This window comes from Malus domestica, chromosome 15 (assembly GCF_042453785.1).
Source record: "Malus domestica chromosome 15, GDT2T_hap1".
Taxonomy (NCBI): Eukaryota; Viridiplantae; Streptophyta; class Magnoliopsida; order Rosales; family Rosaceae; genus Malus; species Malus domestica.
Window position 1 is genome coordinate 16029536 of NC_091675.1, and position 21057 is coordinate 16050592.

The 21057-nt window shown below is 37.9% G+C and overlaps 2 protein-coding genes, 1 long non-coding RNA gene and 1 pseudogene across 6 annotated transcripts; 3 read left to right on the forward strand and 1 right to left on the reverse strand.

The window, feature by feature from the left end:
* The first annotated feature begins 4746 nt into the window (after nt 1-4746).
* Nucleotides 4747-7127, forward strand: LOC103400744 (meiotic nuclear division protein 1 homolog). 2 transcript variants are annotated; one of them, XM_008339401.4, is made up of 10 exons: nt 4747-4883; nt 5171-5251; nt 5453-5569; nt 5679-5717; nt 5812-5919; nt 6027-6089; nt 6190-6241; nt 6322-6366; nt 6465-6544; nt 6740-7127. In XM_008339401.4, the coding sequence occupies exons 1-10, from the start codon at nt 4881-4883 to the stop codon at nt 6806-6808; spliced, it is 657 nt and encodes a 218-aa protein (XP_008337623.3). In that variant the 5' UTR covers nt 4747-4880; the 3' UTR covers nt 6809-7127. The 2 variants fall into 2 exon arrangements, with proteins under 2 accessions (XP_008337623.3, XP_028950603.2); XM_029094770.2 differs by lacking the exon at nt 5171-5251 and having other exon boundaries at nt 4755-4883.
* A 1155-nt stretch (nt 7128-8282) lies between these two features.
* On the forward strand, nt 8283-9426 carry LOC108169407 (uncharacterized). The gene is made up of 2 exons (XR_001785715.3): nt 8283-8873; nt 9182-9426. It is a non-coding gene; the product is annotated as an uncharacterized lncRNA (long non-coding RNA).
* Nucleotides 9427-10446: 1020 nt separating this feature from the next.
* Nucleotides 10447-13339, reverse strand: LOC103400745 (vacuolar protein sorting-associated protein 32 homolog 2). Of its 3 annotated transcripts, none has more exons than XM_008339402.3 (8): nt 13139-13339; nt 12885-12995; nt 12466-12565; nt 11916-12001; nt 11686-11777; nt 11351-11465; nt 10872-11073; nt 10447-10777 (listed from the first exon to the last, which is right to left on the reverse strand). In XM_008339402.3, the coding sequence occupies exons 2-7, from the start codon at nt 12963-12965 to the stop codon at nt 10882-10884; spliced, it is 666 nt and encodes a 221-aa protein (XP_008337624.3). In that variant the 5' UTR covers nt 12966-12995; nt 13139-13339; the 3' UTR covers nt 10447-10777; nt 10872-10881. The 3 variants fall into 3 exon arrangements, with proteins under 3 accessions (XP_008337624.3, XP_070670000.1, XP_008337625.3); XM_070813899.1 differs by having other exon boundaries at nt 12885-12992; nt 13139-13327; XM_008339403.3 differs by having other exon boundaries at nt 10746-10786; nt 13139-13327.
* Nucleotides 13340-17632: 4293 nt separating this feature from the next.
* LOC103431531 (IAA-amino acid hydrolase ILR1-like 4) lies at nt 17633-20920 on the forward strand (annotated as a pseudogene).
* The last annotated feature ends 137 nt before the right edge of the window (nt 20921-21057 follow it).

Below are 21057 nucleotides of genomic sequence, written 5' to 3' on the forward strand. Positions count from 1 at the left end.
TACTTTTGATCACCTGGTTGGTGGCATGAATGAGAGTACATGTTGTACATTTCATCACCTGGTTTGTGGTAATAGCGGCAGGTTGCCAAATAATTATGGAATACTGGGCATACTTTTGGTCATCTGGTTGGTGATAATAAAGGGTTTTGCTCTTTTGGGCATATGGGCATTCGCTCTCCACATGACATTGTAGCCCATTATTTTGGGCTCTTTTTATTTATTTATTTATTTTTTACCCTCTGATGGGGTTTATACATATTACCCTCTGATGGGATTTATACAGATGTCTCCGAAAGATAAAATAAATAAATGACATCATTCAGAAATAACAAAAGTAAATCACATCATTCTGGTGGGGTGTTTATTACTTACTTTTGCTTTCTCTTTTGCTTTCTGTTTTTACTTTCTCTTTTGCTTTCTCTTTTTTTGCTTTGTTCCTCACTGCTTTTTTGCTTTCTGCTTTTCTTTCTTGCTTTTGCATGTGGGTGGTCGAAGCTGGAGCCCTCATCCTTATCAGTACCCCCAACACCAACTTAGCATCTTAAATACTTTGGAGAACCATCAGAGTATTCAGTGGTGATGAGTATACTGCTTTTTGACCATACTTCCTCCATCTATATCTATCATTAAGTATTTCTGCTTTTTTATTCTCTTTTGGCGTCATTGTTTTTGCCTTTCTCTTTTTTGCTTTGTTTCCTGCAACTTTCAAAACTGCAAGGGTTAGTAGAGCCTATCTGCATTATTGAAAAGCTGCTCGACTGCCTGATGACGATCCAAAAGCCCTCAGGGCCTCGCAAATCGTCAGGGGACCATGAACCCACTTCTGGTTCCTCAGACCAATACAATGGTGATCGAATCTTTCTACACAATTGTTGCACATTGAACAGTGGGAGCAGCGAGGAGGTCTATAAAGCATACAAGTATCGTAGTACTTGATCTGGACAGAGATTCCATTCACCTCAACTTCTTTGGTGCGAGGCAAGCGTAACTGTGGAGTTTGTCCAGCCCCACCTTCTATATTCCCATCAAATCCTTCAGGCTCTGGGGGATGTGTTGTTACGGGGAATTATACCAGGATCTCTTCGAGAGGTAAGCAGGAGAAGAACTAAATCATAAACAGTGAATACAACAGCGACAACCATGATGAATATTCCCAGGTGATGTGAGTAATGATCCATCAACTTTATGGCAACAAAGATGCAAAATATTGTGACAGGAGCAACAATCAGAAATATGGTCACCTCAACGATCTTACATCTGGTCCGAAAACAAACCTCCCCTGAAAGAAAAATATATTGTTGCCCTTCCAATTTTGGTAGACCCGCAAATCATCGACGGCACCGGCGGATCCGAAAGCCGGATCCGATCGCTGCGGTGGAGGTACCATGTACATCTCTTCTTCGCCGCCAACAACCACCCATTTAGCTTCAACTCGTTAAGGTCATCCTCGCTCGATTCTCGATACAGCAATGTCGATTCCACTCTCTAGTCCTCACTTTTGACTCAGGCGCGGACTCCGAAGCAGAAATAACGGCAAACCGGAGCTGAAGCGGTCGATCGGGTCGGGGGAAATTGCTAATGGGTCAGATTCCGGCGAGCTGGATGACAAGGCGTGCGGGCAGGTGGGGTTGAAACGAAAGGAGTAAAAGGGCTTTTCATCATCCCTTTTGGTGGCTTATGTTATGAGCAGCAAAGGGCAGAGAGAGAGAGAGCTTGAGAGCAAAGCTCTGAATATGAAAGAGAAAGGTTTCTGAGTTTTTTTGTGATTTTGCAGATTTTGCCGATTTTGCAGATTCACGGTAGAGGTGAAAAAATGAAAGAGAACCGACATAGTTTTTCGTGTCGATTCCCACAAACGGTGCCAAATGTTGATGCACAAAATCAGTGAGGACTTTGGTACAACAGAAAGTGTTAAGTTTGTGACCTTCGCTAGATTGCTCCGGTCACTAGTATGGATAAATATGTAAATGGATAGGGATAGGGAAGCAAACACAAGGTGTACGTGGTTCACCCAGATTGGCTACGTCCACGGAGTAGATGAGTTCTCATTAATTGTGAAGGGTTTACACAAGTACATAGGTTCAAGCTCTCCTTTAGTGAGTACAAGTGAATGATTTAGTACAAATGACATTAGGAAATATTGTGAGAGAATGATCTCTATTTATAGAAGAGAGTTTCTAGTTTCATTCTGACATTGACACGTGTCGTGTTGTGATTAGCCTCTGATGTTGACACGTGTCGCGCTATGATTGACTTCTGATATCGACACGTGTCGCGCTGTGATTGGCCTCTTGGTTGGAGGGAAACTCTTCTGGGTCCTTGACGGTATAACGTTGACCGGTGCTCAGTAGTTTCGGGATTGGTCAAGTATGGTACAAACAAGCCTAATATGTGTGGCTCACGTGCTAATAATTAACGGAGATTTGACGGAATTTTCAATTTTGGGCCTAAATTCTAACAGACTTCACCACAGGGGTTTAAATCCTAAATTTTTTTTACCATATGAGCTATCTTCCAACTACCCTATCACCATCATGAGGCTATTAATCCAATTAGGTCATGATATTTTAAGGGCTTCAGTATCAAAATAGTTCATGTGTTATAGCCGTTAGCTAATTTACTTCCTCATCAGAAGGACCCATAGGGAAGAAAACCGAGGAAGAGAAGTGTTGTAGTTGCATTAGACCTTCCATTCCCAAGAGAAATTCTTAGGTCCACAAGGATCACTGGCCCATATTCTTTTATTCGATACCTAGTTTTGATGTTCCTTATGGCGTCGACTCGACTGCATTCATTAACAACGCGAGATCAAACATTACCGATATGAAGCTAAGCATTTCTTCTTATGAGCAACTAACAATTATCAATGCACTAAAAAAAATGTGTTGGATGCACATGCTTTTCATCTCGAAAAGAGAACGATGTGCATTGCGGGGTACTTGCCAAGATTGTGCAACATTACTTGCTTCAAGCTGTATAGGAAGCTATTCGTCATTTCGCTTGTTGACCGGGAGGAGGATTTGTGTAGGAGAGACATGATCAGTTCGAGGAAGACAAATCTTGTGGTTGTTATTGTTAATCGTGATATTTATGTAATGAACGTATGAATGGGGGATGCTGTGCTACTCTTTTTCCTTGATCGGATTTTCCTTCTTTCGGGGTTTTTGTAATGCGCGTCTCAATAGCGGATTCTAAAAGTTTTCTTCGTATGGTCTACATATAAGCCATTTTTTTCATTCCTTCCCACCAGCCCTAGTCCATGCCACTTGTCGACTTTTGTTATGCCTTAATTCAGTTTGAGGACTTTTGGCAAACACTTTGCTCCCACAACATCTATACTCGAGGAAAGCATGGACAATAACTTTCACTCGTCTTTACGTGGTTTCGCCACGAAAGTGCATTTCATATGGGTGAATGAGATGATCAAGAATGGAATGAGTAGGTTATCTTTGAAGATACATTTTGACTCTTCTATAAGGACTCAACCAGTGGTGGAGCCATAAATCTATCATAGGAGGGGTCTTTAAGCCAAATGAAAGAATTAGAAAAAAAAATAGTTAAAATATAATTAATTGGAGAACGATCTAAGGTTTTGTTGTTGTTTTGTATTGTCATGGAAAATTTTAATCAAACAAGATTGATGGAGCTTTAAAATTTGTATAAAAATTTAATATTGAGATGACTATATCATAAGAACAGAGCTAGTGTCACTTAATACTACGGTCTAGTAGTATTTATTTTCACTTGTAAGTGAGAGGTTTTAGATTCAATTCTCGCCAAAGACGAATTTGAACCACATTATTGTTGTTAGCCCATTTACGAGCTTTAGTAAACAAGGATTAACACATTAGGTTCGAACCACAATTTAAAGTTATGGCTAGCTCAAAACTATTACTATGAGATTTTCCTTTCAACATAATTGGATCTTCCTCTAGATTGTATGGATCTTGTTTGATATGATTTGACAAAAATAAAAAAAGAATTGGTTTAAAAAGGTTATAGGCATCATAAGGCTTATATGGTAAAAATAGGGATGTGATATCCACACACCCCTTTTTACTTCTCCCACACCTTTTTGGTTTTCGGCCGTCGGATCGGATGAATTGAAGAAGATCAACAGACAGAAATTAACAAGGGATGTGTGAGAAGTAAAAATGGATGTGTGGATAGCACACCCCTAAAAATATAGGCCAGTTATAAGGCTTAGATGGTAAGAAAATAAAAAATTGTTTGCTTAAGCAAGTCTAGACTCAAACCCATGACTTGCTGGAAACTTTAAACTCTACTCCCTCAATAGGTCACATACTCTTATTTGTATAAACTAGCAATCAACATATACAAATGGGTGATATTTCAAGATGGGCCTGACCTATTCTAGCCTACACAAACACGTAGTTTTCTAATAAATAGTTTTAACATTGAATAGTTTCATAACGTATCACAGTCATCTTAACATAAATGTTTAAATACGTAATGAAGCTAATAAATAAATAAAAATGTGACGATAAAAATTATGTGACATTCAAATTCCAGAAATTTTGTTTGATGACTTATTCATAACCATTAAACTTGATTTGATTCAATGGTTAATTTGTTTTGACAAAAAAGAAATGGTTAATTTGAATTTTTTTTATTTTTGAAGAGATGTCACGAAAGAACGACATCAACGCATGTGTTGCTCTTCACGTTCAAACGGCACGTCGCTTGAACAAGCTAGCCGCTCCATATAAAACGACACGATAGTCATTTCATTTAAGCCGAAGCTGGGTGCTACTCGGTCCCTTCTGTGCTGCCGCAGCGGATACAAGTTTTTCCCGCCAAACCAGAGGCTTCGTTTCCAGTAGCTGCCTCTGCAATCCGTCTTCCAAATCTCGCCTCCAATGGTAAAGCCCTCTCTCCAAACCCTAATTTTCCCAATTCAATTTCCACTGCTCAATCCACACCATCAGATCTCTTAATTTTCATTTCAAATCTTATGGGCCGTTTGGTTACTGAGAAAATGCGCGAAAGAGCTAGAATCTTATAATTTTTCAATTTAATTTCGAATTAATTACTCCAGTTAGTTAATTTACCTCATAGAAACGAAGTGAGTAATTTCGAATACGTTGCTATTTTTTTGCGTCTATCTGATTTTTTGAATTCTGGTGGCGATGTTTTGAGTGCTGTTTAGTCGAAGAAACGAGGTCTTTCGTTGGACGAGAAGCGTGAGAAGATGCTTCAGATCTTCTACGATTCTCAAGATTTCTTCCTTGTGAGTGTTAATTTTAATGAATTCATAATTATTGTTACTAATTTGAATTTGCGAATCCTATTTGAGTTGATTTCTGTGATTCTAAATGGGATTATTTTCCAATTTTCTTGTATGAATTTCTTCATGATTGTGGACGGTGGTGATCTTTTCAGATTAACATTTTTGGTTATATTTTGAGTGTTTTGTTTGATGATTTTTCAGCTAAAGGAGCTTGAGAAGTCAGGGCCAAAGAAAGGTGTAATCTCTCAGTCTGTGAAAGATGTGATTCAGAGTTTAGTGGATGATGATCTTGTTTTCAAAGACAAGATAGGAACCTCCGTAAGTAGATGTTTCGGTGAATATCCTTCCTGATTGTATTTTGTTGAAGAAAATTGCAAATGCTTGTTTATCTTGGCAGTTCGTAATGCATATTGTTTCGAAATGTCAGGTGTACTTTTGGAGTCTTCCTAGCACTGCTGGAAATCAGGTGAATCTATGATGGTTTTACATTTTAACAGAGAAGGATATTTTTCTGAATTTTGATGAGTAAATCCGTGGTAACATGTTTGGGTGGTGGGCAGCTTAGGAATGTGTATAGCAGGCTTGAGTCGGATCTCAAAAGCAGTAAGAAGCGTCATGCAGAACTCATTGACCAGTGTAATGCACTGAAGAAGGGACGAGAGGATTCTGTGAGTGTTTCTAAGTTACATTTCTTCCAAAGGCTTGACTATTTTCTACTTTGCAAGTATGTTCTATGTGGTTATCATCACGCATCTAAGTCTCAAGTTTTTACTAGGACGAGCGAGATGAGGCCTTAGCTGAACTGAAAGCCATAGAGCTAAAGCATAATGAGCTGAAGGTAGGATTATATACTTTCTGCACATTTCTGATGCATTAGTGTCTTAGATAGTATAAATGATCAGATCAAATTGCTGACTGTAGTCTTTTGTCGTTTTCAGGATGAGGTGGTGCAGTACGCAGACAATGATCCAGCCGCCTTCGAAGAGATGAGTTAGTTGACATTTCAACAGTAGTAGAATGTCAGCCTTTTAACACCATAGAACTGACCGTATTTATAATTGTGTTTGCAGAGAAAGAAATTGAAGTTGCCCACTCAGCAGCTAATCGATGGACAGGTTTTACCTTCACTTATTGTTCGATCCTCTTTTGAAATAACTTTCCGCAGGCCATAGAGAATTTGGAGATTTAATAACTGTGTTTCATTGCTGCACAGACAACATCTTCACAGTGCGTCAATGGTGTGCAAATAATTTCCCACAGGCCAAAGAGCAGCTCGAAAACTTGTACAACGAGGTGATTTAGATTTAAAAGAGTAGAGGGCATGCCTTTATTTTTTGTTTTGAACTCATGAGTTTGCCATGCTGAGGTTATCTTTTTGTTTGTATGTCAGCTGAAAAAACACGCTCCATTTTAATCTTGCAATCTCGCTATCTTGTTTCCAAGTTTATCTGTTTCATTTCGTATTCGTATTTCTATTTACAAATGCAGATTGGAATAACGGAGGATTTTGACTATCTGGAGATGGCACCGGTTCCACTGAGCTCAGTTGGTGGTTAGTATTGCTCTATGATGTCTATTTTCAACAACTACTGCTCTATCGAGTTGAAAAATCGAGACTAAACAGATCGTACAAACACAGAAGCATATTGATTTACTTTGTTAAATATTCTCGTATATGAGAAATGCTAAGGAGACTCTCTAAGAATGACTCTCTACCACTTCACAGTTTAATGTCAAATTCCCGAGCCAATGTTATAAAACATTATTCCAAGTTTTGCTATAAACCATTTCATATTAGTATATTTGACTTGTATATGTATTCTGATGTTTATTTCTATAGAAGGCAATACATTTTGGTATAGGGTTTAAGGGTGAACCTTGTGTCAATTGTTCAACGAACAAACATGCAAGCCATATTTCCGCTAATGTTTACTAGAAGAGTACTGTTATCGCACTCTAAGGTCTGTTTCTTTATCACCATGATATACGTTGTTACATTTTCTAAAACTACGTCTTTAGGATTATTGATGTTCAATTTTGTTAAGTGTTTTCAGACGTGTTCTTAATAAGTAAACTTGTAATTTTGCTGACTTACTCTCATACGTGTGGGGTTAAAATTACAATTAAAGATGATCTGTTATTTGTTGTTACAATCCCTATAAATACGCTCTTAAGTATGTAGCACATGGTTGTTATGTACAGGTGGATCAAATTAATTAACCAAACAGATTTGAATCAATGAAAGAACATTCTGACCTTTCATTGTCTGTACAAAATCATAAAACCAAACGGTTCAAAATTCAACTCTGTTTGTTCTCTCCAACGCATGCTCCGAAATCCAACAAAAACTGAATAGTTGTTGCTTGCCAAGTTGGATCGATCTCTGTCAGTTATCTTGTTTTATGATGTGTCTACGAGAGAAGAGATCATCTCCGGAACTCTTCTACCAAAACCACCGGATCAAGTGATCCGGGTCTTTGAAATTTCATTCAACCGGCCCACCTATTTTGATCATTTAAAAGTTATAATAATTTTTCTTCGAAATTTCATCCAATTGGCCCATCTGTTTTGATATTCTAAAAGTTATAATAATTTTTTGCCGTTAAATGAAATTTCAAAAGTCCGAATAACTTGATCCGGTAGCATTGGTGGAAGATATCCGATCTGTCTATAAAACACACCAACGGCACCATCATTTCCTACAATATTTCAAATTATTTATCCACAAAAAAATTCAAAAAATAATAGACGACAAAAGAAAAATGTTAGGAACATCATACTCTATAGTTTGTGGACCACATGATAATTATTTATCAAATAGAAGTCAGATCTAATTTTATTGGTGGATGCTACTTTTACTAGAGAAATAATTCACATGTAATTTACAAAACGTAATTTATGTAGCATCTTCTAACGATAATATTTCAGAGTAAATTTTTAGTTGTTAGAACTTTGTCATTATATCATCGATAAAAAAACTATAACAATCATAAATTGAGTATAAAATATCCCCGAACATGCTAAAAAATTCGAACAATAACATACGAGCGGAGTCGACATATAAATTAAGGATTGAGTTGCATGTGGGAAGTACACAGAAGAAGGGGTCCCAAGTCATTGGTGGAGGCCCACATATCCACAGCTCGACATTACCTGTAGTTTTAACGTGCATGCAATCTCGGCCGTCCACGTGGCAGGGTCAAGAGCATAGGATTTGGGGTGGGAGGCTGAGAGCCAATGAGCCAGAGTGGCCGTTTCCTTTGTGGAAAGATTCTCCTAGTCCGACTGTCGTTTTAGGCCGTTAGGGTTTGTCGTACGAGTCCTCGGGTTTATATAAATCGAAAACTGAGAGGTTGAAAGCCACCCTCATTTGGCACAACATTTGTTCTGGAGAAGAGAAATCCCATTGGGGCCGATTTGGGGGGTGGGGGGGGGGGGGAGCGAGAGAAAGCTGTTTGGGAAGTGAGAAAATTTTACAGCTTTTAGAAAGGAAAAGAAAAGAAAATGGAGATTTTGAAGGTTGAATTCTTTGTGATGGCAGTTTTTGCCCTTGTTATCTCTCTGCTTCTCCCTTCCATCGATGCTCAAAGCCTCGCTCCTGCTCCTGCCCCTACAAGTGATGGTTAGTTTCTCCCCCTCTCTCTTGAAGATGCCGTAGAGAAACGATTTCCGCACACGGTTTTTTCTTTCTGCACTCTCTTTTTCGAGCCATTTGGATATGGCAGAAAATAAAGAGGTTTGCAGAAAGAGAGAGAGAGAGAGAGAGAGAGAGAGAGAGAGAGAGAGAAAATGTGTGCGGAAATGATTTCTGGATGCGGTAGTTTAAATTTTATATTGTAATGTGGGTGTTAACGCTAACCAACTGGCTTAACCCGTGTTTGCTTTCTGTTTATATCGTGTGGTTGATGATTGTTGTGTTTTGGTATGCAGGGGTGGCAGTGGATCAGGGAATTGCTTATGGGTTGATGGTATTGGCATTGCTCCTCACCTACATTATCCACTGATGAATCGCCATTTTTGGAGAAATTAAGATCCATCCATGATTAATTCTTCAAGAAACATGTGAAGTGCATTGTTGTTACATCTTCTTGTTGCTTGGCTTTTGCTAGCTAGCTAAGCTATGTTCTTGTTCATTTGTTATTACCATTTTTATCGAAATCCCTATTTCTTTTCAATTCCAAGATACGTTCTTTTTTCGTCTCTTATCCTCTTCCTCTTTATTCACTCTCTCTCTCTCTCTCTCTCTCTCTCCCTCTCTTTCATTTTTTTTTTTCGTAATTATTGAAATTATTAAAGTGAACTCATGGGCAATTTTAATCAATTCACGAGAAGAGAATGGAGTGTTTTACTTGTAACCAGAAATAAATTCTTATGAATCCACGAAACTCGTGATTTATAAGGATATAATTCAGGTGACACGAGACGAGAGGATCTCTCAAGCGGAAGGGGAGAATGTCCTCACGTTGATTAAAACGTGGGAGCACCCTTTTTCTTCGTTCGTGCTCGATTTCAGTTCGTACCAAAAACTCCCCACCAGGTCCGACTGCTTGCACTCCCCATCAAACCTTATAAAAAAAAAAATATGAAAGGATCTTCCCTTCCCTTCCCTTCCCTTCCCTCCTACTTTAACGGTTAAACCACGTTAATAAAAACAAACCATTTGCTTCCAATACACTTTTCTATTTACTTCCACTACACTTTTCTTTTAGAAAAATGTAAAATTATAAAATGTAAAATATATCAACTATTTACTATAATAATTAAGTATCAAACTCATCATTCATGTGAATCGTTTGGGGCTAGTATCCTTCCCGGTTTGAGTTTTAAATCTAATTATACATTTACAAAAGAAATTAATTAAAATCAATGCCTCTTTTTCTTCACCAAACCCGGGAGAGGGTGAAATTTTTTGCATTTTTTTCCCTTCCGATCATTGACTTGCGTCTCCCTTTCCATCATTGACTTGGGTCAACCGCTGGTCAAGAACCCGGAAAACTAACCTAAACTTAGCTCCGGCCCAATCACATCCGTTTATCATACCATCGTATGATCAGAAATTATTGTAATTTTTTTTATTTAAAATTAAATATAAACAATACCTGACAAAAACTGACCGTACAATGTACGATGAACATATGTGATTGAAGGATTCCTAGGATCCTCACAAAGAGGATCCGGCAATGATCCTCTCTCTATTATAGGCTCCAAGAGAATATTCTTATTATTGACTTGGTCACAATATCACATAATAATAGAACAAGCTATTTGATATAAGGCCACAAGAACATTGAACAAATGTTCAAAAAGTAAACTTAAAAGAAAGAAAACAAGGAAGAAAGAAAAATCTGAGAAAAGCAGAATACAAGTTTCAAAGGGGACTCTGTTTGAATTTATGCCACTTTTATATACATTCTCTTTAATAATGAAGAAGCCACATAGAAACCTGCGATGCGTGATCGGAACAGAAATCTCCATTGTAGAATCAGACCAATCCTTGACATAGCCTTGACTCATAAGAATGAATACCTGCAAACACCGTAACCAACAAAATCAACTCCCAAACACGAAAACAATAGAACCGCGTATGAGCGGAACTTTGTACTGAAACTGACCCACAGACCTGCTGCTGCTTAAAGCGCCATCTCAGCCTGCAAAGCAGCCAATTCATCTTCTTCTTCAGTGCGCCTTTGGGGAGCAGGACGAGTTGGTTGCCTTCCAGCTGGAACCTGCACTGGAGCTGCAGGAGCTTGTGTTGCTGGCTGAAGAAGTTGTTCTTCCAATTCGGCACCTTCCAGCTCTTCAAGTTCTGCTTCCAATTCATCCTGCAAATAATATTGTATAAACTTCTAAGTAGCTGTATGCAAACTCAATAGAATACATACAAAATTAACAGAAGAGAAAAAAAAAAAAAAACACATCCTTTTTTAAAACACATCCCATGGGTAAACAAAGAGGGCTAACAAAAACATATCCTTTAAAAAACCAATCATTGATACTATCTTTTTCATAAATAAAAATATCAATCATCGATACTATCATTTTCATATATAAAAAAAACCAAACATCGAAGGGATAAAAGAAGGAAACGAGAATGCAAACCTCATCAAAATCAGCAGCTGCACCAATTGGAGTTGACAATGCTTCCTGTATCTGTTTCATGTTCTCTGTCTGCTCATTAATCTCATCCATAGTCTTGTCCACATCATCTATGTTCCTGTACAAAAACATACACATTTCAATTATGTCAGGGAACACCCGTAATTGAATTATTCAGATCCCATGGGACATCAGGAAATGAAGATAAAGCATAAATAGTAAGTAACTGATAATATTATACAGATCTAGTACTCTCAAATTAACGACTTGAGCACATTATTAGAGCAAAACTCCAGTGGACCTGAAAATATCCTCTATATATAATATACACTACTTACGTTGCTTTTTGCATTGCCTTCATTGCAGCAGCTCCAGTTCTCAAGGCATCTACAGTTTCGGTTGTGGCTTTTGCACCTTCTAGCATTATCATCTGCAACATCAATACACACAAATACTTTTCATCAACATAAAAAATCCAAAACAAAGATTATATTATATATTAAAATGATAAAATATATTTGAAACACTTTCAAAGCATGGGAGAATATAATTCCAATCTCATCGTTACCTGATCATGGATACGCAGCTGGAAATTTCCAAGCTGCTCTATTTGCTGCTCATATAACCTCTTCCTCTTCAAACATTGTATAGCCGCTGCAAAATAGCAAGATAAGTTATAACTCAACCACAATACTAGAATTTAAAAAGCCGTGGTTAAGACATCTTTGGTTTTAGATCCAAATCACCTCCTAATGATTTCAACCTTAAGGACAAAATCTAAAAAAGTTTGACAGTCATCATTCATGCATCTGACCAACTTCAAGGGCTTCTTAACAGTGAGTCTTCATCACTAACATATTCAATTGGAGCTAAAAGCAATGGTGAAAAGGATAAACAAATCTCAGGTAAAGTTTGAAACATAGATTGAGTTAAGCAATACATGGAAACAGACATATTTGTGTCTACATAACTAGGTGGAAATTGTGACACCATTACGGATGTGAACATAAGCCCTCTCTCAAAGCAGAAAATTAATGAGTTCATCGAGAACATGATTCAAAACTACATATCACCACTCAAACTCTCCTAAGAAAAATGAAAACACTTTGCAAACATACCCTTTTTGTTCTTTGCTTTGGTGAAATCCTTGGCCCTATCAACTTCTGCAGCGGCCTTCTTCTGTAGTACTTTCTCCTTTTTCTCAAGCATTTCTAGCGTCTGTGGAACATTTACCAAAATTGATTCAGAGAGCAATCTAATTGCATCAACCAACTTCAAAGAAACCATGAAGAGCTACACAATGAGGAATCATTTCATGTGCCACCACAACCTCTCAAACTAAATTGTAGGCTATCCACAAACCCGAAAAGAATCGTCGACATGCCAAAAGTTCGAAACACACAGTAAACTCATCAAATTTCCAAAACCCAAATCAATCAAACAAACAAAATCACCAAGGAACCACGCAAATTCAAATACTTCATCAAATACCATCAATGCAAAACAACACGTAACGACGAATTAATCGAAAATTTACCTCATTCAACTTGTCTAAGGTGGTTAGGGCACTGTTTTCCTGTTTAGGTTTCCCAAAAATCCTGGTGAACATGGTTGACATCTCTGCAGATTATCAAACCCTCTCGATCTTCTACACAATTCACAATTAAAAAAACGTCAACGCAAAACCCTATTTCCACACAAATCAAGATCGAAAATTTTCACCGAAAAGAATCATCGGAAAACAATCAGACCATACAGACGTGCGGGTATAAATTGGGTGTGTACGCGTACCTCGAAATCGACGGTGGAAATTGGGGAGAGACGACGGATCGGATTGGAGAAATTAGGGTTTTGATGGAGAAGAAGAAGGGGTGGGGAAAGAGAGACCCGCGTACAGTGGGTGAGAGCTCTGCCAATTTGCTTAGGCGTGTTGGTGTCGTGTTGGAAGGAGGAGAAGGGAAAGCTGCTTTGCCTTTTTCCGAGTTTTTTCCTCTACGTTGTCGAGTGGAGTTATGCATTTCCACGTGGCGTGATGTCTGGGTTGTGGGGTCCCTGGGGGCGCGAGGGACGGCTGGATGGTGTTTATCTTTTGGGGCGGTGTCGTTTTGGCAGTCACTGGTTGGTCGTTCTGAAGCGGACGCTGATTAGTTTTGGGTTGCAATTGCAATGTAGTGGAAGTGGGAAGTGTTTCTAATTAGAAAAGAGTTTGAATGATTTTATTTTTACTGTAAGACGTCGAATTTTAATGTAAATAACTCATTTCCTACAAAATTACCCTTTGTTTATATGATTCAAATTCGTCTTTGATGAGAACCGAATCTAAGATCTTTCATTTATAATTGAAGAAAATATATCACTAGAACGTAATATTGAGTGAAAGTTTAGGAAAGCATTAAGCTAAGCTAAACAATTAGATATATTATATAACTTCTTATTTGTAATAGTTGATTCTGAAACTTCTTATTTAACTCTCTCTCATTTTGCCTTCTATTCTTCTACTGTCGAAGTATGTTGGTTACTCCGTCAAAATGAAATGGATCCACTATTGCCTACCTGTGTGCCCGTATGGTCCATAAATTAATACAAAAATCAGAGAGAGGACCCGGCGCATCCATTGATCGTACGTCGTACGATCATTTTTCGTCATATATTATTTATATTTAATTTTAAATAAAAAAATTACAATTATTTTTTACCGCACGATTTATGATAAACTGATATGATTTGAGAATTCCCGATATCATTACAAAGATGATCCTTGCAGGATTCTCACTACAAAAATCTAACTTAATAAAATCTAAATTAATAATATATATTTCAAATAAGTATAAAACCACGGAAAGAGATCATCTCCGAATCCCTTCTACCAAATCCACCAAATCAACCAATCCGGGTCTTTGAAATTTGATCAAACAGCTACAAACAGAAGATCCCTTTAAAAGTTATAATAACTTTAGCCGTTAGATCAAATTTCAAGAGTTCGAATTAGGTGATTAGGTGGATTTAGTGGAAGGGATCTAGAGATGATCCCTTTCCTAAAATCACAAGCATTGGATGATTTTTTGCTATAAAACATGATTATTTTCTATTACTTTGAATTTCTAACTATGAAGTTGAATAGATTATTGTCTATATAATAAAAATCTGACATAACACCCTATACATTGTTCATATAAAAAAAGGGTTAATCTTAGTTTACTACCCTGAAGTTTCGTGATTTTCAACATTTGATACATGAAGTTTTTTTCATCCTAGAGTCATACCTCAAGTCTTAATTTTGGGACAATTTCATACATCCGTTAAGTTTTCTGTTAGAATTTCTGTTAATTGATGACATATGGTCCATATAGACAATAACTGAGTACCATGTGTCAATATGGCCCACTTCAATATTTAAAAAAAAAAAAAAAAAAACCCATCTGTCTTCTACCTCCCCCAACCCCTCCCTTCTTTCTTCCCTCTGCAACCCGCACCCTCTCTAAAATCCCTACACCCTCTCATTTCAGTCGCCGGCAACCCCTGCAACAAGAAGCAGAATGCCAAAACCCCTGTCGTGAAGCTCCCCCCCCCCCCCCACACCTTCCTTCACCACCCTCTCTTTCTTCTCTCTCTCTGGGCAACCTACAATATGAAGGGCAGGAACCAATTCAGATCCAAGCTCACTCCTGCGACATGCATCTACGCCTCCCCAGCTTTGATCTTCGATTCCTCCACAACCCCGATTCTTCTCGTCCCTTCGCCAATGGAAATTAGTGGTTTTTTTCTTTCTCTAGAGCAGTGGAGAGAGAGAAATGGTGTCATGCCCCGGACCCGGAGTCGATAATAAAAACTCAAACTTGAATCTGAAACGTGAGTTAAAAGCTCAATAAATAGAAGGAAATTGAAACGGGTTGGAAAATAAATTCCTCTTATAAAAATACTTCCAAAATTCTTACAGGGTGTACAAAAGTAATAAATTAAAATCCTTAAAACTCTCATCTAACACAACTTCAACTCGTCTATCACTTGTCTTGCCAAATAACTCATATGTAAAATATAAAGGTGAGGAGTAAGCAACAACCACCGTCGCTCAGGGAGTAGAATATGTAATATGCAAGTCAAGCTTGCCATTTTAATCACACTATAAAATAGAATAATAATATCAAAGATTTAGCCATATAATGTCATATCACATCATCCATTTACGTGTTCATTATATCATTTATAAATTGTAACTCACCACATGACCCCCACTGGTCATTCTACCCTAATGTACCTGTATGCAGTTTACATTTATCCCTCGGATTAATGCAACATTAAAGTTCTTATGCTCCATGAACAATCTCAACAACACAAAATATATATACTCATCAAAATATTTCTTGAAAGCTAACATGCTTGACTTGAAAATAGATAAAGATTTGAAATAGATAAAACCCACAATAGCTCGTGGTTTTCGTTTATCAAAAAAAAAAAAGAATATTTTGAAACATATTACATAAACCACTCACCTCGATAATCCAAGCTTTGGCAATACAACCCAACTAACAATCTCCACACAACCAGCATACTAACCCCCATATGATATCCCAAGTTCATAAACCCTTTTTGCTAGTCATCGTATCTAATTCATTGATCTCCATCCCAAATCACCCACATCGACAATTCCCATCGATACCCTATTCTATTGTGCACACCGGGCTCGCCTATAACTGGTTTCACAATGAATAGATTTAACTATACAAAAGAACCTTTCCAACTACCCTCATTTCCCGAATTCAAATCTAAATACTGAAGTTCCAATCACATCTCACAATGTGAGTGATGCACAGATAATGTCATTTCATTTTTCACATATATCACAATATATTCTCAATGAATAGCATTCCAGCAATAATTTCATAATCAATAACAAGTAAACACTTACTGAAGCAATTAGCCAATTAATATCCAATTGTATTAATCAACCAAAAAGATCAAGAATAATATAGCACTTCACAAAATTTAATAAAATCAATTTCCGTAAAGATCTACCGTATTTCCCTTACCTAAATTCTAAAACTAGTCATGCTACAACTTAGCTCCATTTACCAACCAACCACACTGGTCATACCTTGTGAAATTTGATGTTCTCTTTTTGTTTTCCATATTCATTTCTACCTTCAATAACCAAATAGCAACACCATAATCCTGAATTAACAACAGTAAGAGCACTTTAGCCAAACAAATCTCAATAGCTGTATTTCTCATATTAGTGTCCCTGATCTCTCTATACCCATTCCATTTATCTACACATCCAAAACATTATGTTCCCTCTTGTTTTATAATACAAACATGTAGGAAAACTTTCCATTCTCTTCCTTATCGCACAACCCTAACAGCTATAAACCCTACACACACACACACACCTATATACTTAGAGCCAAATCTCTTTATATGCGATCAAAATAAGAATCTGCTGAAAACTAATTTGAATAACAATGAGTAATCTAAGAATGGGAAGGATATAAAATATAGAGATCATTACCTCCATACATAACATGCTATTGGTTAACACCACAAGCCATCTCTCAGATTGCAGCTTCTTATTCCTTTCTCTTATACATATACAAACTTCTTGCTACTTCTACTCTATTCTCTCTCTCTCTCTCTCCCTCTCTCGGTTTCTTTTTTCTTGTCTCCCTCTCGTTTCAATCTGAAGGTCTTTGCCTATAAATACATGGCTTCAGTCAGTTGGGTTGTAGGATAATGACAAGCAAGTTACCGATTGACTAAAAATATTTAATAAGTAATTTATTTGTTGTCTCGTTTTATGCCAGCTCCTGCTAGATTGAAGTGTTCTCAGAGTAGCTTTGCAATTACTTCATTCCTCCTTTCACACATTGTCGCCACGTGGATACTAATGCAATATTATACTATAAGTAGTATAAATATTACTATACCAAGCAAAGCATAAATTAATATGTAGAAAATTTTATGCGGGTTCTCACAAATGGGTAGAAATTAGGGTTTTACAAATTATAATTTGAGTGTTTGGAGGAGATGACAGATTGCAAGTTACAGAGAGGGATTTTAGAGAGAGGGGAATGGGGGAGGAAATTGTGGTAGGAGGAGAAATATCCACATGGGTTAGGTTTGTAGGGATTTGAGAGAGAGAGAGAGAGATGGGGGGGGGATGGGGGAAGAAATTACAGAGGGAAGAATGAAGGTGGGGGAAGGTTGGGGGGAGACCCGTGGTGAAGGAAGGTTGAGGGAGAGGGTGTAGATTGCAGAGGGAAGAAGGAAGGGAGGAGGATAGGGGAGGTAGAAGACGGGTGAGTTTTTTTTCTTGTATTTATATATTTTTTTTAATATTGAAGCGGGCCTATATTAGCACGTGGAATTTGGTTATTGTCTATGTAAGCGTCACGTCATTAATTAACAGAAGTTCTAATGAAAAACTTAACCGATGAAATTATCCTAAAATTAAAACTTGAAGAATGATTTTGGAATGAAAAAATTTTATGCATCAAATATTGAAAACCACGAAAATTCAAAGTAGTAAACTGATTAATCCAAAAAAAAAAAAAAAAAATCATCCACACTTCGATATGATTTGCATCCTACACCCTTCTACAAAATTTCAACCCCACTCTCCATATCCATCACCACTTCCACAAAGCTCACCGTGCAAATCCATGGCGTCCTGCAAATGGGTCTCCCCGATTTTTACTGTTTTACTGATTCTCCTGCTTCTCATTTCTTCAGCCAGTTCTTTGACCCCGGAAGAGTTGGCCCAAATCCCGGTGAAGTTCCTTGACTTCGCCAAAAGGCAGGAGCTTTTCGATTACATGGTGGGAGTCAGAAGGAAAATACATGAAAACCCAGAACTTGGTTTCGAGGAATTCGAGACCAGTAAGCTTATCAGAGACGAACTTGATCAGATGGACGTCCGTTACAAATACCCATTCGCCGGAACCGGCGTTGTTGGCTTTGTTGGGAGTGGTGGACCGCCGTTCGTTGCGATTCGAGCGGATATGGATGCTCTGGCTATGCAGGTCTAGTAAAATTTTGGAGCTTTAAATTGATTCTGCAGAAAGGGAAGTGCTTTTGCTAAAAGTGTTAAAAAATGAAGCTAGGCAGTGCTAGAAATAGCTTTCTATGACCCACGAGCACTTCTAAACTTTTCTGTCAAAAACAGTTAGTAGCGTTTTTTGTGGTCAGAAAGCACTTTTATCTCTTTCCAAGGCAATCGCAAACATGCACGTATTTTCTTGTTTTAGAAATCGGTGATTGTTGACTTGCTGAGTTGGAGAAAATCGTGATTTTTAGACTGGTGTTTTGAATTAAAGCTAATGATGAATTGATGGAAAGTATTGTGTCTTTTGGTTTGATGCAGGAGAGTGTGGAGTGGGAGCACAAGAGCAAAGTTGCAGGGAAGATGCATGCTTGTGGACATGATGCTCATGTTGCCATGCTTCTTGGTGCTGCAAAGATACTTCAAGAACATCGACACGAATTACAGGTGTTATTGGACGACTTGTTAAAATAATGAATGTATATAATGGTTCTAAAATGTCATCAATTGCATTGCGAGTCTGGTTGCTTGATTGGTTTGAATCTATTGTGTTCTGTTTACTCGTTAGTTTTACGGGTTGAGTTTGTTACGTGACCTTTGATTCAGTTGACTTGAACTTATGTTTAAAATAGTCATTTCAGATAGGAAAGCGAAGTTCTCGATTCATGTCCAGGTTACGCAAACATCAGGGAATTAAAAAAACAATATCATTAAAACATATATGTGTTCCCTGTTTGGGCGATACCAGTTTAGAAGCATGCAGGTTAGCTCATTGAGATTATTAATCCTTCTGTGTGTTAAATTTCATGGTTAGAACTTCTTGTTTTTAGCTTAAAAATTTCTTTTCTTCCTTGACCATATTCCAAATCGTAGAAAATGTACCTTGAATATGGAATTTTCTCAAATGTAATTGCATAATGCTTGTAGGAAGTTGCTTGCCGACTAATTTATCTACATAAAGACCTCTAATTGTGCTTCTGTATGCCAGTTATCATTGGAGATTATGTGTATCCTACATAGAGCTACATTGTACTTAGATGTCTCTCTTCTCTGAGATACTGTTTCTGTCAACTGGCTTTCAATGTCATTTGTATCTCTCTTATCCATGAGAACCTTTTTTTAGTTGTTTCTTATGTTTCTTATAGGGAACAGTTGTTCTTGTTTTCCAACCAGCTGAGGAAGGAGGTGGAGGAGCAAAGAAGATGGTAGATGAAGGGGCTCTGGAGAATGTTGGTGCCATCTTTGGGTTGCATGTCGCCGCTAATCACCCCATTGGTTCAGTGGCCTCCAGGTCTGGCCCTTTTTTTGCTGCCAGTGGTTTTTTTGAGGCGGTAATAAGTGGGAAGGGGGGTCACGCTGCCATTCCACAGCACACAATAGACCCGATCTTGGCCGCTTGGATTCACAGGTTCCCTCTCTCTCCTTCTCTCTTTGCTTGTGTCTGTACCTATAATCCATTTTTTGTTCCTGTTATTACTCTACTGCTTATTTACTTATTGGAGTTAAAAGTTCTACCCATATCAATTCTGTTTTCGACTATAGCAAGCAATTAATTACTTTACTTCCCATGTGCTGCCAGTCACTCTCCCTTACGTGAATGTTGGCATCTTTTTCATATGATTTGTAGACCCCTACACAAGGAATAACGCTTCAGTTAGTCCGTATCCATCCAGTTACATGAAAGCACGTCTTGCAGGTTGTTACTGTTGGAAAATTCCAAGGAGGCGGTGCTTTCAATGTCATTCCAGATTCTGTTACAATTGGTGGGACGTTCAGGGCATTTTCGAAGGAAAGCTTTATGCATCTTAAACAAAGAATTGAAGAGGTATGCTTTGCTTCTACTGGCTTAGATTCCTGCCTTTCCTTTTGGCATCCTGAGTCCTGAAGTTAAAAATTCTTGCGCCGACTCATTCATTTCTTTTACAATGTCTCATCATAAACGTTAATTATTTATGCGAGTTGCAGGTCATCACTAGACAAGCCAGCGTACAGAGGTGCAATGCAACTGTCCTATTCAACGAAAAGGCTAAGCCCTTTTACCCCGTAGTCATTAACGACAGAGATCTGCATCAACACTTCCTAAATGTTGCGGGAGATTTGCTAGGCCCTCGGAACATAGTTGAGAGGCAACCAACGATGGGTGCAGAAGACTTCGCATTTTATCAAGAAGTAATTCCAGGATACTTCTTCGCGGTTGGTATGAAGAACGAGTCTCAAGGAGAGCTCGAATCAGGGCATTCACCGAACTTCAGAGTAAACGAAGATGTGCTTCCGTATGGAGCGGCATTACATGTATCCTTGGCCACAAGGTACCTACTTGAAAATCAACCGGAATCTACTTCGTCTAAAGGGAACTCTCAAGATGAATTGTGAAGTGCTAGGATTGATAGTTAGGGCTCGAATGTTATAAACCACATCAAAGTTTCCAACTTCATATGAATTTGAGCAGATTCTTAGGCATGTAAAGTAAAGCTGACTTCATATAAATAATTTCAGCTAACCTGTTGATGTTTAAAGCGATAATCTTGTTGTGTTAATTTGTTAATAGTGAGCATGGCATGCTTTATAGGTTCACTTGTGTTGTTTTTTTATACAAGCGATAGTGAGAGGGGAGAATCACACTTCGAGACTTCTAGTGTGAAGGCAAATATTCTTAACCACTTGACTTATAAGC

Excerpts from the sequence above, each read along its gene's own strand:
- LOC103400745 (XM_008339402.3), bottom strand. The coding sequence starts at position 12,965 with ATGTCAACCATGTTCACCAGGATTTTTGGGAAACCTAAACAGGAAAAC. Across the intron at positions 11,778-11,915 it reads AGCTGCGTATCCATGATCAG|ATGATAATGCTAGAAGGTGC; the intron begins GTAACGATGAGA and ends TTGATGTTGCAG. Across the intron at positions 11,466-11,685 it reads AAGGCAATGCAAAAAGCAAC|GAACATAGATGATGTGGACA; the intron begins GTAAGTAGTGTA and ends GTTTTTGTACAG.
- LOC103400744 (XM_008339401.4), top strand. Across the intron at positions 5,570-5,678 it reads AAGACAAGATAGGAACCTCC|GTGTACTTTTGGAGTCTTCC; the intron begins GTAAGTAGATGT and ends TCGAAATGTCAG. Across the intron at positions 6,090-6,189 it reads TAAAGCATAATGAGCTGAAG|GATGAGGTGGTGCAGTACGC; the intron begins GTAGGATTATAT and ends TGTCGTTTTCAG.